Genomic DNA, 25,515 nt, shown 5'->3' on the forward strand with positions numbered 1-25,515 from the left:
ACTGCGAGCATGTGGGTTTCCATTAAGAGTAAACCAGATGATATCACTCAGATGTTCAGTGAGGTGCGGGTCTAAAGGCATGAGAGAAGTTTTGCTGGAGGTCAAAGTTACTAATTTAAACGCTACATGGGCAATGTATGTATTTTCAATGTCTGCACTGGTATTCCATTAAAAGATTTTTATTAGAAGGCAAAATGGCAACACATCAGATTTTAAAAGAATATTGCATTTGATAGTTTTCAAACATACTGTGAAAATGTAACACATTTTTTTGTTGTATATGACCAAAATGTGTCTTCAGTACAGATATATTGAATAAGCAGCTATTGAGGACAAAATAAGTCCACTGTGTACTGTCTGTATCTAATTATAATGTGTTTTTATTGTTGTTAGCCATGTTTATGTGATGAGAAACTCACTCTGGCTTCTGAAAGTTCTTATAAAATGTGGTGAATAATTTAGATGCTCAGAATGCATAAGGTCACTGAGGAATAGTCTCACTTACCTTTATTATAATATTTGGACCACTGCAAACCATTTAAATTTAACTAGTTCTGTTTCATGGTCAGTAAAATGTACTCAAATTATATGCACGCACACGTATTTAATTAAGAAACAAACTATTCTACAAATGCATTAGAACACTCATTGCCACATTTCATTTCCTCTAATTATAGTCAGGTTTATGGTACCCAGGCTTCCCAAATAGTCATTGTATTTGAACATTTGGCACCATATATTCCTTTGTGTTTTCACTCCAGCCTTCCTCAATCCTATCTATACAAAGTTTTATCTACACAAGCTTATCTTTTGTCTTTTGCTGTGTGCAGATGGATAATTGAAGTCTGGATTTCACGCGGTTCCCATTTGTCTGGCCTTTGAGCGCTGCCGTCCTCATAAACCCAGTGTACGAACAGCAGTCTGAAAATTGAAATTCGCACTAATGTGTAATTATTTCTCGACCTCATTTTGTCGTAGTTTAAGTCGGTGACCCATCGTCGCTTAGCTCCATGAAGATAAATCTCTATTCTGCTGACTGGCATAATGGCTTTTTGACTGCAGGGTTCATGTGACAGCAGTTATAAGGGATAAAGGAGTATATTTACCGCGTCAACTGGACGGAGTTGTTTGTGGACTGGTTAGCCTTGTTAGCTTACATAGCACACATAGATGCTTTTTTTTTTTTTGTAATGTTCACAATTTTGTCAGAGCACAATTACGCTCTACCAAACAAAAAAAAAATCTTAAGTAAAATCTATTCTTGGGATACTGTCAAATTATAATAGGCCTAAACTTTTTTGTCAGTGTTGGCATTATTGGACCGTCCTGAAGTGACCACATTTGTGAGCAGCCATTTAATTCAGCAGGAAATCGATACATTTGATGGTTGATGGCAAAGTTATAAATAATGAGCTCATTTTTATATCAGTTGTCTCTCAGACCAGTACGTCATCAAGCAACCATTCAATGCAATGTGAAGTGTTTTGCTGAAGGACACAATGGCAGTATTCAATGAAAGGGTTTGAACAAGGGCTGCACCGATCTGTTCTCATACCGATTTCGATACTATGGCTTTAAGTCTCTGCCGATACTGAAATCAACTGATACCAGTGCAGACTGAAAATAGCCTTTACTTCTTTTAACAAAATTAACATATGGCAAACATCATCCAAATGTAGCTGTTATTCTTCAAGTGACTACAGAACCACTTTGTACAAATGAAAGTTCAAATGTTGTGAGATTTTTAGGACCAACTACTACCAGTAAATAAGCTTTTCCACTGGCATGGTTTTCTTGGGGCAACCTTGGCACAGGTCAGTTGGGGGGGTGGGACACCCACCAAAGAGAGTGTCCATTACAATTGGCCGAGGCCGCTTTGGGCGTGACACAGGTCTAGGTCTGGCAACTACAAAGACACAAATGGACAAAATGTTCCTGCAAAGCAGCGATACACAGGCAGCTCTGTGGGACACTTGAGCCTTTTGCCAAAATCATATTTGAATTGTACTCGTAATCAAAAGGCTGATTTTAGCAATTCACAAAAAAGACATTTAGTTTGTGGCACTGTGAGACGGGGCTAAAGCTAGCATAAACACAAAACTACTTTTGGTTTATTGCCAGTTTTTTTCTGCATTTATTTCACTTCTCTGCGACTCTATGCTGTGTTTTAACCTCTTTATGTAATGCATTGGGTCTGGCTCATATTAGATGCATTACGCACTGGAAATATAATATTTTCGATCTTTATACATGAGTGCCATACCGATCTGCTGCAAAGCAAACCAGTGGCAACGAGGCTATAGTCCTTTCAATTTATAAGCCCAACAAGGATATCGGCTGCAATATTTTGTAAATCGATATCCAATCTATCAATTATTTCTGGATCGGCACACATATGATACCAGTGTCGGATCTCTGTTTTCCTAGTTTGAACCACCAGTGAACTATAAGCATATTGTGTTTCTTTAATTAAAACATACACTTGAATACAAAACCAGTCAACTTAAAATCTGAATGTGTCCTGTGAGAATATCAACATCCTGACCCGAGCGGAGCAAGTAAAGTTTCCCCTCTGTAACTTAATTTTTCCCTAACCCTGTTCTCGTGCACGTCAACATTCTGACACTCATATTAGATTTGCCAGTGCAGCTTTCCCCTGGGTATGGGGACAGAACACAGGTGGCTTTCAGCGGATCACACAACTGCTGAATTCATACGCAAGTGAAACGGCAGGGAAAAAGCCAATGTTTGAAAGTGGAACGGTAAATCTGTCCATAGCCTGGTGACATTTCCTTCAAAATGGGCTTATTCAGTCAGATTTAACACTTAACCTGGTGTATGCTCAGTGAATAGCATAACACTCACACACTTTCCTTTTACTCCCCAGTGCCATAAAGTGCATTTAATTTGGATAGAAAGAGTAAAAAGAGAGTAGACCCAGCCTCAGGTTAGTAGAACACACCACATGGTACAGACTCAAGGTGAGGTCAGAGTATGTGTAGTATTGGCAGTGCACTTAAGATAAGCTGAGAGTATTTAAAAGGCAATCTCTCCACTCTGATTGTTTGCTGTATGTAATGGTGTTGTCACAAGACTAAGATTTCTCAATTTCGATAGTAACGGATGGAAAACAATACTTGATACCGAATCTGATACCACACTGATAGTAAAAAAACCTCTTCTTTTAGACAATAGAATGCCATTTTCAGCATTAAATCATAGTACCGTACTTTAATTTATATTACCATGTGGCCATATATATATATATATATATATATATATATATATATATATATATATATATATATATATATATATATATATATATAATGTCTATGTGGTCTCATACTTGGTTCTAATACAATTCAAAGTTTTTTGGGAAAGGTTGATTAATAATATCTAGTTTTGATCAAATGACTATCTAGTTGTTGATACTTTTCACAATCCTAGAATGTAATTTGTGCTTTGTGCATGTAATGGCAATGATTGACATGAAATGAATGATGTGCAAATATTATTCATGAAAGCATAGGAGCGAAAAAAAACTGCATTTTGCATGTTACATGTACCTTCCACTACCTGCTTGTCTCCATAGGGTATTTAATGCCTACAGTGTTACACATTATGGCTTAAAACTTATCAATCTCCATAGTCAGGCAGGTAACATTGGCCTAGTTAGGTCACATTTGTGGAGAGGCGAACCCACCCACTGTAAGAATGCATGTTTTTAAAGGTATTTTTGAGCAATAAAAGAGCCTGTAATTGACCTTGTCCTTTTATTGCTTTTATATAATAATATCCTTTTATACTATGGCTTGCCTCTGCACAGATGTGACCTAACTTGTCCTGAAGACGGTCCTGAAGACGTTACCTGCCTCACTATGGAGAATAAGTTTAATGTCATATTGTCGGTCATTGAGTTCATCATGTATTAAGTTGCCGTTGCCTTATTAGCATTGGTATTTTAAAGTAACATTTTATACCTCAGGTGTTAAGAAATTTCATAATAAAATCCCCCCTTGGTGGCTATTTTCACGGCTGGTACGAGATAGCTCTGAGTTGTATGCACTTTGTTAGACGTGCATTTAGTTAAGCAAACCCCCTGAGAATAGCCATCCCGCGTAAACACTATTTGTCTTGCGTTTAGTCAAGGGCAGTAACAGTAACAGCAATAATTAGCCTCTGCACTTGAACTGAAATGAGGTCATGCTTCGACTGTGTGGGAACTTTACTGCTGTTTTTCTCCGGTATTACCCTAATGACAACCTTCAAATCTCCTCAGATCAGTCCCCAACTGCTTTTGTAGCTTTGTATTTTCTCTTGACATGATATGAAACTTCACCCGTGTCGTCGTTTGCAACATTTGGCGAGAATGCAAAGATAGAATGTTGAGGAACCAGTCACTGTGAATATATGACTAGGCTGGCAGCAGCGTCGTTCTCTTCAGTGTTGCTTCGAAGCTGCTAAGGCTAAAAGCATAACAGACCCACGCTAATGGGGAATTTCAGAGGTAAGATTTTATTTTTTTTTTCTTTAAAAGGTCTCGGAGAAAACTTTTGTATTTTGTTAGAATATATTAGACTAATGAAAGGCTCAGCTGCCAAAATCTGCCCTAAAAAATGTCTTGTCTATTCAGGCGCCTTATTTGAAGACTTCACCCTCCTTATGTATGTACAGTCATCTGTCTCAAAGCAAAGTCAATGCAGGAACAACAGTTATGGCAACACTTACAGGAATTCTTAAATGTTGAACAAAAATGCTGATAGGATGAATTCTATCTCGTTAAAATTCAGACGTTTACCTGTTGAGCGTTTATCTGAAATGACATGACACTGCTATGCTCGATTTTCATTGGTGGAAAGTTTGAAATTGTCGTTCGTCATTGGCCTCTGAAAGTGTCTGCTCATCTTACTTAAACTATTCAACAATCTGCCACTCAAACTCAAATAAAAAATTCTTTGCTTCCATTAAAAATAATTGTTACATTTATCCGACTTGAATACTACGGCATAATATCATATTCAGAATTGATGTATGGTGTTTTCATATGGCAAGCGGATCAAAAATGTGTCCTTTCAACCTCAAAGATAAATTGAACCATTTTCTATATTTGCTTAGAGCACACACTTAAACAAAATGCAAGTTTAAGCTTCTCTGAAAAACTTATTTGCAAAGTGACTTCAGTGATTACTCTGAATGTGTGTCAGAGGTGAATAAGCTGTCTCATAATGGCAGACTGCGGCATATTAGCAATGAAATAGCGAGGTCATTGACGGGCCAAACATGATAAGTGAAACTTTAAACCTAATTTGTAAAGACTATAACTCTATCTACGCTGTTTTGTCTTTAGTTCCACATCTTTTGTCACAGGATTTCCCCGCTCTGACCGGGTTAACAACTTTTTTCAAATTTGAACCGACTGACTCATTCCTGTTTTTGTTTGAACAGAAGTCAGAAAGGAGGAGGAGTTCTGCCGAGCCAAAACAGCACTCCTCTCCTCTCTTCCTGTAGCTGGAATTTCTTGGAATCAAATTATCGAAAGTTTACAAAAGAGGTGGTGATTTGGAATGTGATTTTTGCCGTGAATGAGCTGTGCAGGAATTCAGGGAGCTGACATTGGGATATGTTTGCGGGATGGGGGCGAGATTGACACCTTGAAACACGCTGTCTCCAGGAATACTTCAGGGTCACATTTCTGAGGGACCTCCCATGTAGTACTTTTTATGTTCCTTCTGACCCATCCCCCCCAATCCCTGGTCTCATCCCCTGCCAAAAACCTCGCCTTGTAAACAATCCGACCAGCCCTGCACGCTTAAACTGGCTGTCATCCCAAGCTAATGGTTCTCCTCACCGCAGAGCATTTATGGTGAAGCATATGAACCTTTAACTCTTTTCACATGACGTCTGCTGCAGCAAAATGGACCCATTCAGTAAAAGCTCCGGCTGTAAGACTTTCTTTAAATTGCAAGTTGGAATAATGTGTAAGTGTAAGTTGTAGTATCATTTAGACTCATTTATAAACTTGCTGTAGTCAGTAGAACCAGAGCAACAACATTTCTGCAAGGCTGTTTTAATAGTGTTGAAGACGCAAACAATTCGCATTCTATTCAGTGATATTCATACTTGTCATTTACTACTATTGTTTTATTTTATGAATGAATAGTTCCCGATGTGGTTACAGTACTGCGTTCATGTAGTTTGTTTAGTTTTTCCGAGTGTATAATTGATTGGTAGGTGACGTTATTGTTCTGGAGATTATCTGTAGGGATGTGCGTGATGATTCGCCTACACAATCAAACACTTGTTGATTTACAATATTTTAATGGAAAGGATAATTGTGCACAAAAGTTTTGGTCTCTGCTTGGGCTACTAGGGATTAGAGTTGTCACGATACTAAAATTTCAAACTCGACTTCGATATTGAGGAGTAAACTTTCTTTAGACTGCAGAATGTGATTTTCAACATTTAATAATAGTACTTTCTTTTATAGTTCCATGTGGTGTTAGTGCTCCATGGGCGTATACTAGTCTATGTGGTCTATACATTTGATGCCGCTCAAGATCATACCAAAGCTATTCAGGAACGGTTCATTTCTGTCCTATGAATGTGACTTTTTCAGTATCAATACCTGCTCAAATCAGTATTTAGTTTCCATACTAGTCTCACTATCAATAAAATTTTCGATACTTTTGACAACACCACTAGGGATGCCCTGTTTTAGAAACTCCTTGACTATAGCTGCAAACCTTGGCCAGCATTCTTCATTGTCAGATTAATTTGACTTTCTCCTTTCTTCCCAGAGCGCTATTTTGCCAACTACACCAGAGTTTGCCTGGTCTGTCAGGCCTTGTAAAAATTCCACGATGTCCATAGCCAAAACAACAGCTAGAATGTGTTTTGATTTCTAGCTTGGAACTGACAGCAATGGTAGACTGGGCAGGTTGTAAACGTCATTGTAAAAAAATCCGTGTAGTCACAAAGCTCTCCTCTGTGTTATTAGCCATCACTGCTGCTAACAGTCTTGACTCACCATCCAGCCAGGTACAGGGTCCGTTTCTGTCAACAGATATAATGAGGCCATGACTATTTCACATTCTAATACCGGAGAAGGAGACAACTCTAACAACTATCGGTGCTATTTACTGTTCCTATTTCCTCGCCAGCGCTTGTCTTGTTAATTCCACTACAGCCGGTCTGAAAGCTTTGGTTTTGCAATCCAACTCATGCTGTTTGTGTGTACTTTATGTCACTGCATTAAATCATGGTTGTGCTGGTGTGTTGTCTTAGGGCCATATGGCATTGGTTTGCACTGTCACAGCCGAGGAGCTTTTCTCTTTGAGGCATATGGCGTGTGTGGGTGGGTTTGCTTGTAGCCGGTGCTAGCAAGTGGCCACATGTAGTTTTTTTTCTTCTTTTTTAATTTAATTTTTTTAAATTTATTTATTTTTTTTAAGGATCACTCGTCTGCTTGTCTCGGCGGCGTGTTGCCTTAGCAGTGTTGATATGAAGACATGTGTGTTCACGTGCGCCCACAGACACTGGTATGTGTGAACAAATTAGGGTTGTGTTTAACGGAGCGGCAGACTTGGAGCTCTCAATGGAGCCTGAACCAAATATCCAAAATGTTTTACTATATTTATCCCTGTACAGTACGAGTCGTTTTCAGAATGTAGGTCTGCTTTCTACGGACAGTTCTTAAAGATGTAACAACCGGTGTTCATTCATAGAGTGCACAAACTATTTTTATTCTTTACAGTCATTGCACTTTTCAGTACATCAAACTTTAAAATTTCAAGACCGAGATGGATTTATTTATATACTTCAAGTGTTATACATAATATTAATCATTGATAGCATATTTTTGTAAACATTTGCACCTCTTCATTGTTGAGATTTAACATTTTTGGTTTGATTTAAAAGTCTGTATTTTGTTTTGATGGTCTGATTCTTTGAAGATATGTTTTGCATTACCTTGATCACTATACTCAGACTATATTTTTTCTGCCCATCAATAATATGCTCATAAATGCTTGTAAATTTTCTTGGATGAGTTTCAAGTATTTTGAAAAACTTGAACAAGCTGTATCCTTAAAAAAAAAAAAATCAACAGGCCTAGTTTCTGTTCTTATAATTAGCTTGTTTTTCAGCCAATATTCAAATTTTGCAACAACTACAATTGTAATATCCATTTAAAAAAATCTATCTCCCATCTCTGTTATGAATATTCTGAATGTGTTATTGTGAATGACCATATCATTATCCAGGACAGTGTGACGTCTGAGCTTGACCTTGGGTGATGTTTCTGATGAATGCTTTTTTTTGTGTGTGTTGGTGACAGGAGGAATGCCCGCTCCTGAGCAGAGCCCTGGCACAGAGGAGGGCCCTCTGCTGAAGATCAGACCCACGGGCCGCAGCATGGAGAAGGACATCACAGCCAACAACATCCTGGCCTCCGTCAAAGAACAGGTACAGACACGCCCCATGTACTATATGTCCTTGAATGGTAAAGCCATGGCATTTGGTGTGGTCGAACTTGATTTCAAATTTGATGGTGGAAGACTGAATTGATGACCCCAGGCTTAGACTGAACATAGTGGAGCTCCATAGTGGGCCGCAAGCAGCTCTGACGACACGCTGTGCAATGCAGTGGTGGCAATGGAGATGTCATAGTGCTCCGGATCCGTTTGGATTCTATTTTTGACGGACGCCGAAGCGAACCACGCGCTCTTTCCCTTAATAAATAAATAGTTGTCACATGAACACGTGGTCTCACACGTGCAGCTTCAAAGGTGGTGACCGCAACAGCACAGCACAGCCTCCGGTTCTCATGTGAGTGTCACACCACAACTAAACCAGTTCTTTGTACCAGTAACTTGTACCAGTTAGGCCTGTCACACACACAAAAAAAGTGAGAGTGTGATGTTTGTCTACAGAACATATTACGATTTGCTAAAATTCGCAGGATAGTAAACCATTTGAATAATATTGTAAAGACAAATATAAATCTACCTTCTGCAGCTCAAATATTACAAAACAAAGAAAAAGTACCTCACTTTTAATTTGGTGCAAATATACAGACAATGAATATTCAGCCCCAAAAACAATGAACGGAAAATGGAGTAGTAATTGTGGTGACAGGCCTAGGACTCGGCATTGAGCAGTAGTTCTTACTCAAGTAGTTTGTTTACTTTTCTGCGGATTAGATTTTGTCCACTGCTTTGTCGTATGCGTTGAACAACATTTCAATCTCCACCCAATTGTTTAAAGATCCAACTGAAACTGTCGGAAGATAAAAAGAAGTAGTGTAGCTAACAAGACAACATCAGTTTGAGGATTTCCGATTACGCAGACTAATAAACATGCATTATTTGTTTTTCTTTTCTGTTGTTGCCATAATCACTTAGTATAGTTATTGGTGTGGAAAGAAATAAAAAGACAAGTATTGAGTGTGAGAGAAGATGAAGTGGAGATGGGAAAACCTCCACAATGGCAGACTTCCTTGTGGAAAGAACGGATTGGACTTGGTTGCTGGTGGCCGCAGTGGAGTGGAGAGAGAGAGCTAATATTGAGCTGTGTATGTGGAGAGGCTGTGGTAGGACATGCCCTCTGACTCAGTCCACCCAGGCCTGTCTCTTTGCTTTATCCTCTGCCCATTCAGTCATACACAGTTCCCTCTGGCCTCACTCATGTCTGTCTGTGCAATGCCCCTGGGCTGATGTCTGACTGATATTTCCGGTGCTAAATGAGGGTTCATTTGATGGGTGTAAATGGTTTATTGCCACTTGTAAATGACTCTGCTAGGACTATTGGGTCACTTATGGTGCTAATGAAATAGATATGTATTTATTTCTAGTTGGCTTCAGGAAATGATAGTAGCACAACACAACATAATCTTGTGATGACAAACAAAATAGACAAAATGTTTTAAAGGGGATGCATTATGTAAAATTGAGTTGAGCTTTTAACCATATTATAGCAATGTTCCCTCATCATTACCTTGCTCAAAGTTATATTTCGATTAATTCATGCATGTTTGTGGTCACTTACCCCCTATCTCTGCCCATTGCTGTACTTACTTGTGATTATTTTTAAAAATCTCAATTTAGATAATACATGTACAAAAGCCATAACATGTAACAATGCTCTCTCTTCTGTCCTTTTTAAATAAACTAATAAATAAAATATATGAAGAGGCTATTTAACACGCTACTAAAAACCTGAAAAACAATCTACAATTTATGTTCTGTGTTTATAATTGCCAAGGAAAGTAGTTGTTTGGATTTTATTGGTTGACAGCCCAGTGGCAGTTCTGGAGGCCTTTCCAACAGTTCTTTCTTGTGTAAATGAATCTCTTAAGCACAACAAAAAGCCCATAGTTTCCAGTAAGAATTGTTGCCATGTAAGCCATTTGTCATAGAGACGAATCACTACTGCAAAAAGTTTGGTAGAAGTTTGTGAAAGCCCCTTCAGGGAGAACTTTACCTGAAAGAATAAATGGAAGTTAAGGTGTTATCTTCATAATACTCATTGGTACAGAAAATGACATCCGTGTGACCCCAGTCCAGAACGTCTGTGCAGAAGTAGCTTACACTGAACTGATCATGTTTTTTGTTAAAACATTGTGGATACACAAGTAAAGATTGATCTGCTCTTCTTTGTGTACTCTCAGATACCATCTCTATGTTATGTCCTTGAAGTAACTTCATAACAACACAACAATGATAAAATGAAACCTTTATGTTCAGATGTGACAGCTAGCTTAGACTTAGACACCCACACACTGCATAAACCTTCGATTTAAGTCCATCTTTTTAATGCATTGCTATTGTTGCCAAAACTACTCAAACTATACTCCTTTTTATGATTCATCAGACACACTTTTATGATGGTAAATATCCTTGATTTCCCCTTCCTGTCAGTTGTTCAAACTTCCAAGTACACATTTGCCTGTAGCTCAGTTGGATACTATGTAAGTGTATTATGTTTGAGGCTTTAACAAGTATAGGCTTGCAAGTTTCATCATTGATCTGATAAGAAAAAGCGTGCAATTAATTTCAAACATGACATTCACAACAACATTCTTCATCATAAAATCTGCACCACTAATTTTGAACCAAAACTAAAACAACCATTACTTTTACTTATTCAATAGCTCTACTCGAGTCTTTGACAGGAAAGTGGCTATTGTTTACATGTGGAAGGAAGCCTAGAAGGAAGGAGGGGAGCACCTGGCGATGTCACTTCCTTTCCTAGTGGCTCGTCCGGTCGGCGCACATATCCAGGCAGGAGAACAGGAAGAGCCAGTCATCCGCCACTGCTTTCCCCTTCTCGCACTGACAGACTGGAGCCGTGCCTCGGAGGGGCTGGGAGTGAAAACTGATCACACCTTTTATGCGGATTCGAGCAGACTGCGGCTTTAAATAGTAGAAATATGAGGAACGAGAGCTACGACTACAACTTTCCTTGAGCTTTTCCTGCGATTGTTTGCAAAGAATCCTGCCTTGTTAGGAGCATGGAAGTTGGCTATGGAGTAGAGGTATAACATGAGTGGGACTACTGGTAAGTTTGTGTTTTCATTTACTTTTTGCATGGTTCTTATGGGTTCCATCATCTTGTCACATTGCTTGTTGAACACTTTGTCATTGTATATGTTATAGCTGCTCTGGCTTTGCCCATACAAGGACGCATACATACACCTACTATCAAAGCATATTGTCAAGCTTTGTGTGCTTTTCTTCCTGTCCTTGAAGGCAAAAGCAATCTTTGATGATACAATAGGGTTTTAGGTGTGTGTTTACCACTTGGGAAGGTTTATTTTCAACATAGCCAGACAGCAATTTACCAAGACCATTTTTGGTTCCTCACCCGCCATTTAGGAACCATCTAATATATTAATCTATGACTTCCTTTGACTATTTTTAGCAGTGATGTCCCCAAAGCCTAATGCATAATTAACAGTTGAGATTATCCATCTTTGTCATTGTTCACTTTTTCCCCATTTAACCAAAGGGGTGGCTTATGAGACCTATTTTTTCTGTTATGTTAAATGTTATTGAAGTTTCGCGGTTTTAAGTAGTGATGCGGCTCGAACCGGATCTCATTTTATAAAAGAACCTAATTATTTTACATTGATTTATGTTGAACCAAGACAAAATTAAGCACAAATCATAATAATCGTCTGTTTTTTGTGCAACGTTTTATTTCGATTGTGTATAATTTCAAAGAGTAGACTTTCGCTTTCACTTTGAACACTTTAATCAACGCGTCTTGGCCTTGGTTATTTCTCTTTTGGATGAGTTTGTAGGTAAAATAAGTTATCACATTAGTTTCTGTCATATATATATATATATATATATATATACATAAAAAGGAGAACACATTTTTAACAGCTCTTTGAAAAGAATCGATACAAAAGATTCTAGTCCAAATACTAGTTTCATAACATGGTTTTTAGTTGCCCTTTAAGTCTTGTGCCTCTAAGTTGAGTGACATGCGTTGTAAGTCTGAATGAGTGTATTTATTTGAATATTGACTGGGTAATATAGCCTTAAGGCATACTTGACATTTTATTTTGAATTTATGGCCATTTAATTCTCTGTCATGTAGGCTGGGCCTGTTGCCAGTTTTTCAAAAGAAGAAAGCTAGAGTTTGTTATTATTGGCTTTAGTCGAGGGGGATTCTCCCACTCAGTTTACAATAGAATATAATGCAACCACAACACAATGAAAGTTCTTTAAGTCAGCACATTTTGCAGTTACAATAATAATAAACTTGTACTAGAAGAGTTAAACATTTAAACTTGATCATGCAGTTTTAATAGAATAGTTTAAGGTGGACTAGAAGACTCAAGTGCATGTAAAAGTTGGGATGTTTAGGAGAACCAGTTGTCAAAATGTCAGTGTGTAATGTCAAAAATTGAAGTTTTACAACAAATCTACATTTATGTTACAAAAAAATGAATAAGGATAGTGTTGTAATGCCCAAAGTAATATCCAAGTATCCAGTGATGTGTTGTAACATACCCAGTACTGACTCACAAAAGGAATAGACGAGGGTGTAACAGGGATATGTCTTAATCCGTGTCTAGGTGATAAAAAAGTGTGGCTGGCTGGTTGTCTTGAAGGGCATCCGGCTTAAATCTGGCAAAAATTAACCAACTCTATAAATTATTGTTGCAACACTTGTATGAAAAGTGAACAGTCAAGTGCGCAGTGATGTACTTCTTGTGCAGCGTTTTATTTTAAGGCTATAATTAGAAGAAACTATTACACATCATGTTTGTTTATGCTATTTTGAGTACATGGACACTTACTTGGTCACTGCCCTTGGTAACAGTATTTGGTGTTTTCCCATCTTTTCTGCCTTTCCCTCCATCGCCAGGCTTCTCCCACTGTGTAATACTGTCATTAGCTGTGCCTGGACATGCCTATTTGTACCACAGAGACCAGCAAACAAGCCTCCTCTCACGTACCGCTCCATTGCCTCTCAATACTCTGCCTCCTTCCCAAAACACCACAGAGGAATATTCTTGTTGAAGAGTCCATTACACAAGAAAAATCCTACCCGCTGCTCCTCTGACTGGAGTATTTTCAAACAGACTTTGTGCCTTTTGCATGGCTTCGGGCTGACCTTGGTTTGAGTACCACAATCCAAGTCCCCTCTTTAAAGCTTGATGAGCTGGCTGGATTATTAGCCACTCCAAATACTTCACCATCTTGTTTTAATGATGCCATAGACATTTGTGACCCAGCCATTTGGTGTGAGGTTAAAGTGTAGAGTTGTGAAACATATTGAGACACAGATTTCAGATATTGGACTAGCGACAGTACTGGGAAATTAGTTTCATAAACAGGACATAAACGGGACAAAAGTGGACCTTTCTGGAATGGATAGAATGGTCTTGATCAGAATATCATATTAATGCATCTAGTATTGAGTTTTGTACTAGTTTGTATTAGAGATTGACCAATATGAGTTTTTGTTTTTTCATGGTCGATGTCGATACTGATTGTTTAGAACCCAGAACAACTGATGGCTGATAAGCTCTGCCGATATTTTTGGGCCGATATGCTGGGCTGATTTGGATTTGTTCCCCCAAATTATGTAATATAAATTTACTACAACTCCCCCTGAGCCCTTTTTTTTTTTTTACTACAAACCTATAAGAAGGCTGTGTAGTTATATTTGTGCAGCTATTTCTTCTTATTAAATGAATTAAGTCTTAAAATAAAGCTCTGTGTATGTGTATTTTTAGGCAGCAGATTGACCAAATCAAAATATCGACCTGTACTGGAGATTTAAGGTCGATAATCGATACTCTAAAAAGGCCAAATATCAGCCCCTTGAATACAATTTGGGTCTTGGACAAGATAAATGGATTGCACCAGCCAGCATGTTTTTATTGGGATATAAATGTCACTTCTGTGGTTGGATTTGAATAATTCTGGACTCAAAATAGCTTAAGAACAAAACTTGTCCTCCAATAAAAATATCAAAAATTATAAAAAATAACATTGTCTTTCAAAGTAACTGTTTGATACTTGAGACTTTTTTGTCAATATCGCTTACCCTTGCTCTGTCATGTAAATGTAATAGAAGCTTATAGTAGTACTAGTGCCTGTATCAATCCTCTCTGGTGCATGAAGCTTAAAGGCAAGGTTGAAATTCTCTCCTCGGATGTTCGTGCCTACTCCTTGGGCGAAATAAGGCCTCTAATTACAATCGACTAGTGATTTTCTCCTCTCCTCTGAGCCTTATCAGCCCCCCTCTCCCAGTGCTGCTGCTGCTGCTGCTGCCTGTGTCACATGGGCAAGGTGAAATCTAAAGCCGTACGCATTCTGGCCTCGATTAGAGACATAAAAATGGACTTCTGGCTCTAAGCAATTACCCCACGGGGGAGCTGGGCAAGTATGAGGCAGATTCAAGTGAGCCCAAGGAACCAGGTGAAGGAGAGAGATGGAATGTTCAGAGGGGAGTGAGACGAACATGAGATAGCAGATTTGGACAAATTGCACCATTTATTGCACAATTATTTTGCAACAGTTACTCAGAAAGTACATGTGTTGCAATGACACATAGATCTTCCTTCTGATCTTTTTTTTTCTCCTTTTTGAAGTAGGTTTGATAAAAACGTATTAATTTAGAATTGTTTTGGTTTTAATTTTTTTTTTAGAATATTTTTTGGTTTTATTTTTTTGCAACCAAACTCAAGACGACTTTTCTTTATGTTACTATCTTTTTCAGATATTAGCAATGAAAAATGCCAAGTATATTTTTATTAAGGGATGATTACAGTAAAATACATTTGGCTTTTGAACATTTTTATACAAAGATTAAGCTGCACGCAATGATGACTTTTTAAAACGGCACTTAGCTGTTTTTGCAAATGAAGTCTTCAAATGAATATAAAAAACAGTTAGCAGCAACAAAGTAAATCTTGCGGCGTATTTTGTCAAGTGGCATCAGATTTGTCAATTATATCCTTCTGACATGTATAAATATTGCAGAAATGTTTACCAAATACTGTATTTTTCATCTCAAACTGTAAAATCACACTTCACAGGGCGCTGAGCAAACCAAAAGCGCAGAAGCGTAATGGGAAAAGGTGGCATAGAGAGCCAGTCACCTGTGAGTGGTGCTGTAAAGGCCTGTCAGTGGAGGAGAAAAAACAGGAGAAAGAGGAGATAATCGGCCCCTGTGTGTGCCAAAGGACTGCGGTGTCAAGGCTGGCACAATGCTATCTCTTTGAACCCCGGGACTACCCCCCTCCCCACCCATGCTGTTTGGAAACATCAACGTCACTGTCTGCTTCATCACCATTACAGCTACAATCATCGCTACTGTCAACTGCACACCCGATGGGGCCGGACCACTGCAGGGGAGGAGAGCGCTCTGGAAAATACAGCCACTGCACAAAAGGCTAGAGTGCCCTTGGAATAGCTACACAAGTTTAGCAAGTTGCGTATGTTGAGAATTGTTGGACAGATAAAAGCGGAAATGTATAATACTACAGTTTTGAGTAAAGATAAAAGGTTGCTATTGTTGTAACGTTGCATGCTTAACAGTAATTACTCGCCTTCCTGTCACCACCCAGTTTGATCTGCAACCTGTGTGGACATCACAAGTGAAGTGTGTCGCCCAGAGACACAAATACGGTGTGTAGACGCAGTGCAGCACCTGGGGACCTACCTCCAAATTTTGAGCGAGGCTTGGACAGGACATAGCTGGAATACTGTTGCCTGTTGTGTTATGAATGAGGCTGATGTGGGAAACTGGATTGCCCAAAGGAAATCCACTCATCCACCGACCTGGCATGGGATAGAACCAAGACCCCCTACCCATTTAAGTTGATGGGTGTTTCTTTTCTTCCAGTGAGACAGGTATTAGCATTGGCTCATTTTTTTCCAATCTCCTTTTTTTTTCATTTTAGATTAGTATGATGCTGAAGTGACATTTTCGTATGTACTAGGGGTAATCCTTGGTGTGCATCATTCATACCAGCAGTAGAGTTGTCAAAAGTATCAAAAGCCAGACACTCATTTGAGCAAGTACTGATACAAAAATAATTGTATTCATAGGACAGAAATTAGCCTGTACTGAATAGCTTTAGAATGAGCTGTATCAGAACAAGTACAAGACGGCATAGACTAGTATACGCCCATGGAACGTACCTGGACAACTGAAGGATTACACAGATATATTGAAAATTAATAAAAACCTTTCAAAATCTGTATTGCGTATTGAGTCTTTAGTACTGCAGCAACACTAACCAGTAGTTGGAGAAAGTAGGCCTGATCCTTGGTTGCACGGTTTAGTGTGGGTTAACCGCCAACAGCCTCTCTGGAATCGTAGCGTGCCCAAATATGTCTCCGATGAGCTCTCTAAATGACTGATTCTTAGGTAATCACACAAGTCAGTGCTCTCATTGTGCAGCCAGCCACCTGCAGTCTGTCAGTGTGCAGATTGCTTACTCTTCTCGCTATGGCCTCAAGCGCTGTTCTTTTTGTCTGACACACGGCTATTGATCCCTCTCAGGAGTTGTATGTTCGCAGACCTCTGTCAATGAAATGACTGTGATTGCACTACTGCGGCATTTCAGCTTTTTGTTTTAGGCTAAGGAAAACAGATTGACTATGTGATTTATTTACTAGAGGTATCTTTGTGGAGTATTTACATAATTGCAAATAAAAATGTATACAGATCCACAGTCAGAGGTTGGAACGTACCAGGACTGTAGTTTATCCACAATTCATGGAAATAACACTGTTCTTTAATGAATCTGAAATCTGGATTATATATATTTTCAGTATTTTACATTAATAAATTTTAGGTTAAAGCATCTATACTTTATTGTCCCCGTAGGGAAATTTGACACAGCATTTGATTCTTCAATGCTGCTTGGGAAACCTTTCTGAAGCAGTATGCAGTGCCTGGGGACCCATTTCCTGATCTTGAGTTAGACTTGGTCATCATGGCTACATTAACTAGAGGATTTTGCCTAATGCTCATACGGTACATGCTTTAGGTGGAGGAAATTGGAATTGGGATTATTCTTGCTATCAGACAAGAGTGCGAGCCACTGAGCCACAGGCTGTCTCTTATTATACGTTACAAATTGGTTTGTAGATTATGTCATGGCATGCTAAATATTATTCTAATACATTATTTTACAAAAATGCTTTAAGTAGGTGAAAATGCAATTGTACTTTTTGATCATCCAAACTTGCTCATTGCTGAGTGTAATATTGACGCGCTTCTGCCCTCATCTGCATACACTTTCCCTTTTTAAGTCCTTTGTTGCTCAGAATCCTTTGTTGTCAATCTGTTGTGTGCCAAGTAATGGGTGCTGCGCTCGCTAATGCCGCTGACAGCTACATTAATAGCACTCAGCACTCAGATGACAGTTTCTTTCGTGGAATTTAAATCATCAAGACGAATTTCCACTTCCTTTTCATGTTCAAAAATGGCAAGAAGGAATTTCTCCCACATGTTTTCGTCAGCAGCGTCTGCGACACCATTAATGGCAGATTGGAAGAGCAAAATTTTAAGCTTCCTCTTGTACCTTGTAATTCTTGTATAACTCTAAAGGTTATGCTGCCGTCAGCCAAACTATTCATACATGCGCTCGCTCCCCATGTTTCTGTCATCTGTGCTATTTACTATTACCGCAGTAGCAGAACCATCAGCCTTCTCTGCCTTATCCTTCTCTTCATCCTCACCACCTGTATTTTGGCATGTTGGGGGGAGCTTGCCTCAGTAAATCTATTCGACAAACAAAACAAAAACATTTGCAAGGTAGCCTGGTTAGGAGAAAGACAAAAGACGATCCAAAAGGCCTGCACAATATATAGCAATTTAATCAAAATTGCAATTTAAGTTGGTGCAATTATCTGATCACAAAGGCTGTAATTACTTTAGACAATAGAATGTCCTCTGCAAAGAAAATATCCAATGTTCTACCTGTAGTTTGGACCTCCATAATTATGTTGTCAAATTCATGGGATTCGTGTATTCGTTGATCAGTCCATGTTTCAGTCTTCTCCCTGTTATTGCTTCTTGAATACTTTTTTTAAAGGTTCTGTATTACACAAATTTGACTCATGAGCTTTAAGCCTCCTGAAAACACACCTGTAGTTGTTTTGTTTCATTCACATGTTTGAGTAACACTGCATTATTAGTCTGTTTACATCTCCCAGACTCAAAGTGCTCTCTTCCACCTTATGATGTCATGAAGCATTAGTTTGAGCGAGGCTTGGACAGGACATAGCTGGAATACTGTTGCCTGTTGTGTTATGAATGAGGCTGATGTGGGAAACTGGATTACCCAAAGGAAATCCACTCATCCACCGGCCTGACATCGGATAGAACCCTCCACCCTTTTAAGTTGATGGGTATTTTTCTTCCAGTGAAATGGGTATTAGCGTCTGAGCGAATTATTCTTTTTCCAATCTCTTTATTTTTTTTCATTTTAGACTATTATGATGCTGAAGTGGCATTTTCATATGTACTAGGGGTAATCCTTGGTTTGCATCATTCATACCAGCAGTAGGGTTGTCAGAAGTATCAAAAAGTGATACCAAAACTAATATCAAAACCAGACACTCATTTGAGCATGTACTGACACAAAAATAATTGTATTCATAGGACAGAAATTAGCCTGTACTGAATAGCTTTAGAATGATCTTGAGCTGTATCAGAACAAGTACAAGACGACATAGACTAGTATACGCCCATGGAACGTACCTGGACAACTGAAGGATTACACAGATATATAAAAAATTAATAAAACCTATCAAAGTCTGTATTGCGTATTGAGTCTTTAGTACTGTGGCAGCACTAACCAGCAGTTGGAGAAAGTAGGCCTGATCCTTGGTTGCACGGTTTAGTGTGGGTTAACCGTCAACAGCCTCTCTGGAATCATAGCGTGCCCAAATATGTCTCCGATGAGCGTTAGTTTTCAAGTGAACAGCTATCTTTTACCTTTAGCTCAGTAGAGATTAGCAATTCCAGGGCTGAAATCGTCCAAATGATTCTAGCGAAGATGTACGGAGTTTGAATACACAGTGGAGCACTTTCTGTATTACCACGTGACATCACAAGGTGGAACAGAGTGTTTTCTTTTTGAGGGAAGAACTCAGCCTAAATATGCAGGATTTGTGTGTTTAAACATATGTGAATGAAATAAAACACAACTCCAGGTATGTTTTTGATGAGGAAACATTATAACATAGATCAGAAAATAGTCATATGGGCCATTTAACATGTATATATCCATTTCTACACATAAGACTATATGGGTTTTTGAACAGGAACATCGTGATCTCCTGGTTCTATTGTACTCCCATTATCTGCAAGTGAATAATTTCTCCCTGTGCTATTTCGGCCTCTTGTCACATCATCAGTTCATCCAGTTGTGGACGCGGAAGCAATTTCCTCTCCCTGATTCCCCCTATATCTCGCAGCAGCTGTGCACTTTTCTCCCCTCAGTCCTGTTATTATAATTCTTGAGAAATGGTTTTGTAGCCAACTTCTCCATCTTAAAGCTCTAATGGAAAAAAAACAAGGCAACTTTGTGGCATGGAAAATCCGAACATGAAATTGAAATCTTCTCAGCGTAGAATTTTTTTGAGGAAAAATGGCAAATTGATTTTTCTGACCAGATATTGCTACAAGATTTTGAAGATTTTAAATAGATTTTTTTAAAAGGCAAGATTCAATTCATGGTGCATCAACAAGAAGAATACTCAAACTTCTGAAATAACACTAGAATCATAAGCATTTCATGTATTTTTTGTATTCATAGGTTTATGGATGATGAAAAATTAGGATTGTTGCCATAACGATACACATTTTCAAACAAAATATTATATCTTTTGAATGAGAAATGAGTCCTCAAAATGTTGCATATAACAACTGAAGCCCATAAACAGGTCAACTACTGGGTTTGCACCTAATAAAGCAAAATTGTGTTGTTGCTTCATTCAAATTACAATTCCCATTTGATTGTAATAATTAACCATGACAACCCAATTCTTGTCACTCAATTTTTGGGTCTATTTTTTCCCGCAGCACGTCTTTTAACCTTTGCTGTCACTGCCCCACTGCGTCACCGAGATGCCAGACTGCGATGAGGTGCAGAGCTGTCAAGCCTCATTGCCACTTAATGAACAAACATATTTCTGCTAGGCTCCCGGCTTTGGTTAAAAGGAAACGGCCATCTGCGGAAGTGAATTATAAAGAACCTCACAAGCCTGTTTCATTCCACGCTTGTTTTCCCTGATAACCACATTTCAACATACTTGGCCTCGCTAACAAGTGGTGTGAAGATACGATCGGTGCTTTTAATTAAATAAGGCATGGCGTGTAATCTGCTGTGCCATGTTGAAATGCCTTATTATTATTCTGTCCCTTGATAAAAACTGCAGAGTCATCATGTACATTCTCGCAGAGTGTGGCCTGTATGTGATATTTATGCTATAGATGCCTTGTCTGCACATCAATGCAAATCAATACTTTTGCTTTAAGAATACACTTTCAGTTCATTTTTCTAGGAATGAACATACTATCACACAGGGGGAAAAAAACAGGCACAAGGGAGTCTGATTTCACCATATTTATTTGCAAATTGCTTTTTGAAACATGCAGAGAGACAGCTGGGAAGAGCAACTTTGATGTGAATAGTAAAGTAGCGTGCTGACTTTCAATTGTCTCATATTCATGTGAGGAAACTGGGGAAATGGGAGGTGGAGCAAATATTATCTAAAAAAAACAACAAAAAAACCCCAAAATGACATCACTTCAGTATGTCACAAATATTATGTTGGGATCTTTAAGTTGCATTGCATATCAAAACCCCATTATAGTAAAATGATCTAGTTCTACTGCAAAAGACGAAGTTTAAATCTGTCAACTGGACAGTTTCTTCAGTTCAATCATCTTCAGATTGTTGTTGGACACTGCCTTATATCTGTCTGAAGGGAGGAGCCAACTACACTGAAACTGTAAACAGCTACTGCCTCGGGTTTTAGCTGAAACCACCCTATTCAACCTTTACAGACCCTGCTGTAGTTCTTTGTTTGGGTCTGAGGATGGAGTTATAGATGGGGGATAGATGATGTTTAAGGCCCCCATTCCTGTTTAAAGAAGGTAGTTCTATGTTTTGTTGTTCAGAAGTTGTTCAGGGAATACACAAACTGTTACAAAATAATATAAAATATATATTTTTATCATTCGAGTTAATTTTGCTTTTTTTTTTTTCAAATTTAGTTTTTTATTTTATATTTGTTATTTTGAAGAAGTCACATCAATAAATGATTTCAGCATTCAAACAGAAATTTGAAGGCTGAGAATCATAAGGGCGTATTTGACATTTTCAGTGAAATTGAGTGGGTGCACTGTTAAAATTTAAAAAAATACAGTTACACATTTTTTTTTTACAACAAAGCCAAATCTCTCAACATAATTTTTCAGTGCCAAGTGGATGTAAGAGCAGAAGTGACGTCACAGCTCTTCGAAGATTGCTTCAAAACTTGCTGCAAAGAGTGATCAAGGGAATTATTTTCTAAAAATGTAAAGTTAATTCTATTACATGCATGATGTTGATTAAACAATTCCTTTGTATGTCCTGGCACCTGTATTTTTAAAAACAGCCTTGAGGGAAAAAACTCAATGAAGATCTTCAATCAAGTCTTTTTGTTTTTTTGTTTTTATGAAGTTGTTGGAAAGCTATTCACTCCTTGTTTTCCCTTAAAATATTGTTTTTGCACTTAGGTATTGTACTGTATCCATTCTGTTTTATAGCTGGTTCAAAAAGTCATGAATTCACTGTGTGAGACTTTGACCGCCACTATGTTTTAACATTGCTTCCAAGCAGACTATTTGAAAGCATGACTAAAAACACTTTCTGAGGTAAGTCCAAACCTCCCACAAAATGCCATTCAGACCTGCTCAGCACAACATTGGTTATGCATTAAAAAATATTGAATTATGTATTGAAGTGCCTCCCTGGAATGAAATTGCAAAGTAAATATACTCCCTAAAGTATAATAGACTATACAGTGCATTCCGTATTATTTTTATTATGTGCGTAATATAGGTCTTTACGAGTGTATAAGTCACTGTTATCTCTGTTGATATACACTGTGCTGAACCAGCATTAACCACCAGCCACTTTGCTCTTTTCGTGTAGGCATCGTATTGTCAGCACTCGTAAAGAAGACATGGGAGCGTGCATACTGCCAGCGTAGTGTCATCTGTTTCTTTTGAGGACACAAGGGGACAGGATCTGAATCAGGAGCCCCATTGTGAATGAAATAAAAAGTGCAGTCTGGTTGGTACAAGAAATCCACTCACGCTATTGTCTCTGCCCCCTTGTTCCAACATGACCTGCGTATATCCCCTAAAAAAGCTCCAGTCTTGTTATAGGGCCTTTATCTGATGTATTTGAGCAAACTTTGTCTTGCCCCAGTACAGATATAGCGTATAAGCAACTCTTGAGGTCAATGACTCCACTGTGTGCTTTCTGCATTAAATTATATTGATTGTCCGCAAGTGCACGGTGGGTATGGTAGTTTTCCATACTGTGACTCTGCTCTGGTCTCTGAAAGCTGTGAAAAGCACTTATAAACTCATCACTTTGGATGATTAGGATGCTCTGAACGCATAAGGTAAATGAGGAATAACTTTGCAACCCACTTACAATGAACTGTTCTGTTTTTCATCTTTTTAAGACAGTGAAAATCAAGTTGAGCGCCTTTTAAATACTTGCTTCAGTTGACTTAGTGGATCGTTACAGTGAGAAGGAGCCCAACATTGAAAACGCTGTAAATTATCTGCTCGTCCCCACTACTTTGAATGCACTGGCTCATATAAGGTCCTGTTATGGCAATGACAGGCCAATTATAGATACATTAAATTCTCTTTAAGTAGCGTAATGAGTAATGCAGATGAAAACGAGCGCTTGAAATGGCGTGCTAAAAATGTCAAACGTCTGAATGCCGGCGGATGTGAGGGTAAGAGAGCGTGGCTATAATCGCCATTGGCACCTGTAAAGACAGAAATGTGGCGTGACAGAACAGGAGCGGCGTCACTAAAGGACTGGATGTACATTACAAAGGAGTGGACAGCAAAACTTGTCCGATTGCTTCTATATGGATTTAAATAGTTCATCGGCAGAGCTTTAAAAGTAGATTGAATTTCAACAAGATATGACACTAGTAATTTGTAGTCCAATTTGCTCCACACGTGATAAGATTATGGTTACAGTGAAAAGGGATAGGGGTTATTCTGTTACCGAATTGATGGACCATTTATTTTGTGTCCGAAATGGTGATGAGGCAATAGTTTATCATTTCATTTATTCTGATAAAAAGGGTAAACAATGGTACATGGTTTTGTATAACTGTGACAATTGCGAACAAAGATAATCCCCATTATATCACCAGATTATGTCGAAAAACGCTAGTAATCTACGATGTTGTGTTCTAAATAGTTTTTGTTTTACGGTAACTTTTTCAAACTGTCGCCAATTGTTGTAGTAATTATTGTGTTATTGTTGTTATTACTCTTTTTATCAATCAATAACATTATGCCCATGATTGTCGTGACGCAAAAAGTCATCTCCTCCCAAGCCTGAAATGAATTTTGTCTAATAAAATGCCTAAATCGTACCATTTTAATCAAAATATTCTGTTTAAAAAAAAAATGCCACAAAGGAAGTTGATAGTCTACCAAGCCAGACAAAATGATTAAATTACTACTTTAAAAAAAACATGTTACTAAGAGTACAGAGTTATTAAAGTGTTGTTGTTTTCTAGCATTCAACAAACCAAACGCACAACACTGTTTTGGAAATCTCTGAGTGAACAAGTCAGAGTTTTTGATATGCGAGTATATGAAAATGACTTCCAACTGACAAGCAGCTCGGGAGCCAGTTTGTCGAGGTACAGAGTGACCCGGAGGAGTGTGGATTTCTGCTGGGCTCGCCAACAGGGGGGCGGGGCCAGGCGTGAAGGCACAGCTCTGTAGTCCCACAGCCCCCCCCTCACCTTTACTTCATACAAGATAAGAACCGGATCCTTTTGAAATAGGGTTATAATTGAATGATGGGCATTGTGTAGTGTTAGGGAATCTCTTCTGTTTCGATGGATTTTCTTTCTGACTTTGCTTTTAATATTACCTAAATGCTCTTTTGTTATAATTATACATTGCACATAATCCAGGGGTTTTCCATAGTTGTAGAATAACTTGTAGTGCAACAGTGTAAAAAAGGGCAGGATACTGGATGTCTTAAAGGTGAACTGTGTAACTTTTCTTGTGGTGGTCCGTCACCTCTGTATGGAAATAGACTTGGTTATCACAATGGAGACAAGTCAATGGTCAGATCTATGGAGAAGTACGCCCGCACATAGTAAGAATACATGTAGTTGAAGATATTTTTGAGCTATAAAACACCTGTGATTGAATAAATGCAAAGCAGATTTCTTTAATGCCATACTGTGGAACATTCCATGCAAAGAAATGAGATCTCCATGGAGACCAGCAAGTAGGGGACCCTCCACCTTAGAAGTTACTTTAACACAGGGGACGTTTATTTACATCGCTAAAGGGCAGATTGTGGTATTGTCCACCCGAGCCTGGCTGTGCGTGCTTTTGTAGGGAGTATTATACCTTCTGAAGAGGAAGGCCAGTTAACAAGGACTTAAGACTGTCAATAGTTGCAGTGGTTTCAAAAAGTACTCAAGGTTTGAAGAAGTAGTCACGAAAGAATAATGAGAAACTGTGAAATGTGTTTGTGTTTTTTATCTGATTTTTAAGATTTACCATAATTGGGATCAAGACTTTTTGATTTACTGGATTATCTTGTTCAGTGTGTGAGAATAGCATAGGCTTCATGAACGCGGTTGTCCATAATAATGCTTAAATCACTGTTAATTCCTCCTAATGTATCTTTGTATTACAGTAGAAAATGTCCGCTTTGACCTATCATTATGAAAAAGTACATCTTGAAGTCTTCGC

At 38.4% G+C, this 25,515-nt stretch overlaps 1 protein-coding gene across 3 annotated transcripts in view; it reads left to right on the forward strand.

The window, feature by feature from the left end:
* The window catches only part of pkp4 (plakophilin 4), a 106,068-nt gene that overhangs the window by 11,135 nt on the left and 69,418 nt on the right, over positions 1–25,515 (forward strand). For 2 of the 3 annotated variants that reach the window (XM_033987448.2, XM_033987449.2), the window contains exons 1-2: positions 4,452–4,510; positions 8,339–8,466. In XM_033987448.2, the coding sequence (XP_033843339.1) occupies positions 4,495–4,510; positions 8,339–8,466 (144 nt within the window). In that variant the 5' untranslated portion in view covers positions 4,452–4,494. Of the gene's footprint in view, positions 1–4,451; positions 4,511–8,338; positions 8,467–25,515 lie in introns of those variants that run through there. The other variant, XM_033987450.2, reaches the window with a different exon arrangement.

The sequence above is a fragment of the Periophthalmus magnuspinnatus genome, chromosome 21, assembly GCF_009829125.3.
Source record: "Periophthalmus magnuspinnatus isolate fPerMag1 chromosome 21, fPerMag1.2.pri, whole genome shotgun sequence".
NCBI lineage: Eukaryota > Metazoa > Chordata > Actinopteri > Gobiiformes > Gobiidae > Periophthalmus > Periophthalmus magnuspinnatus.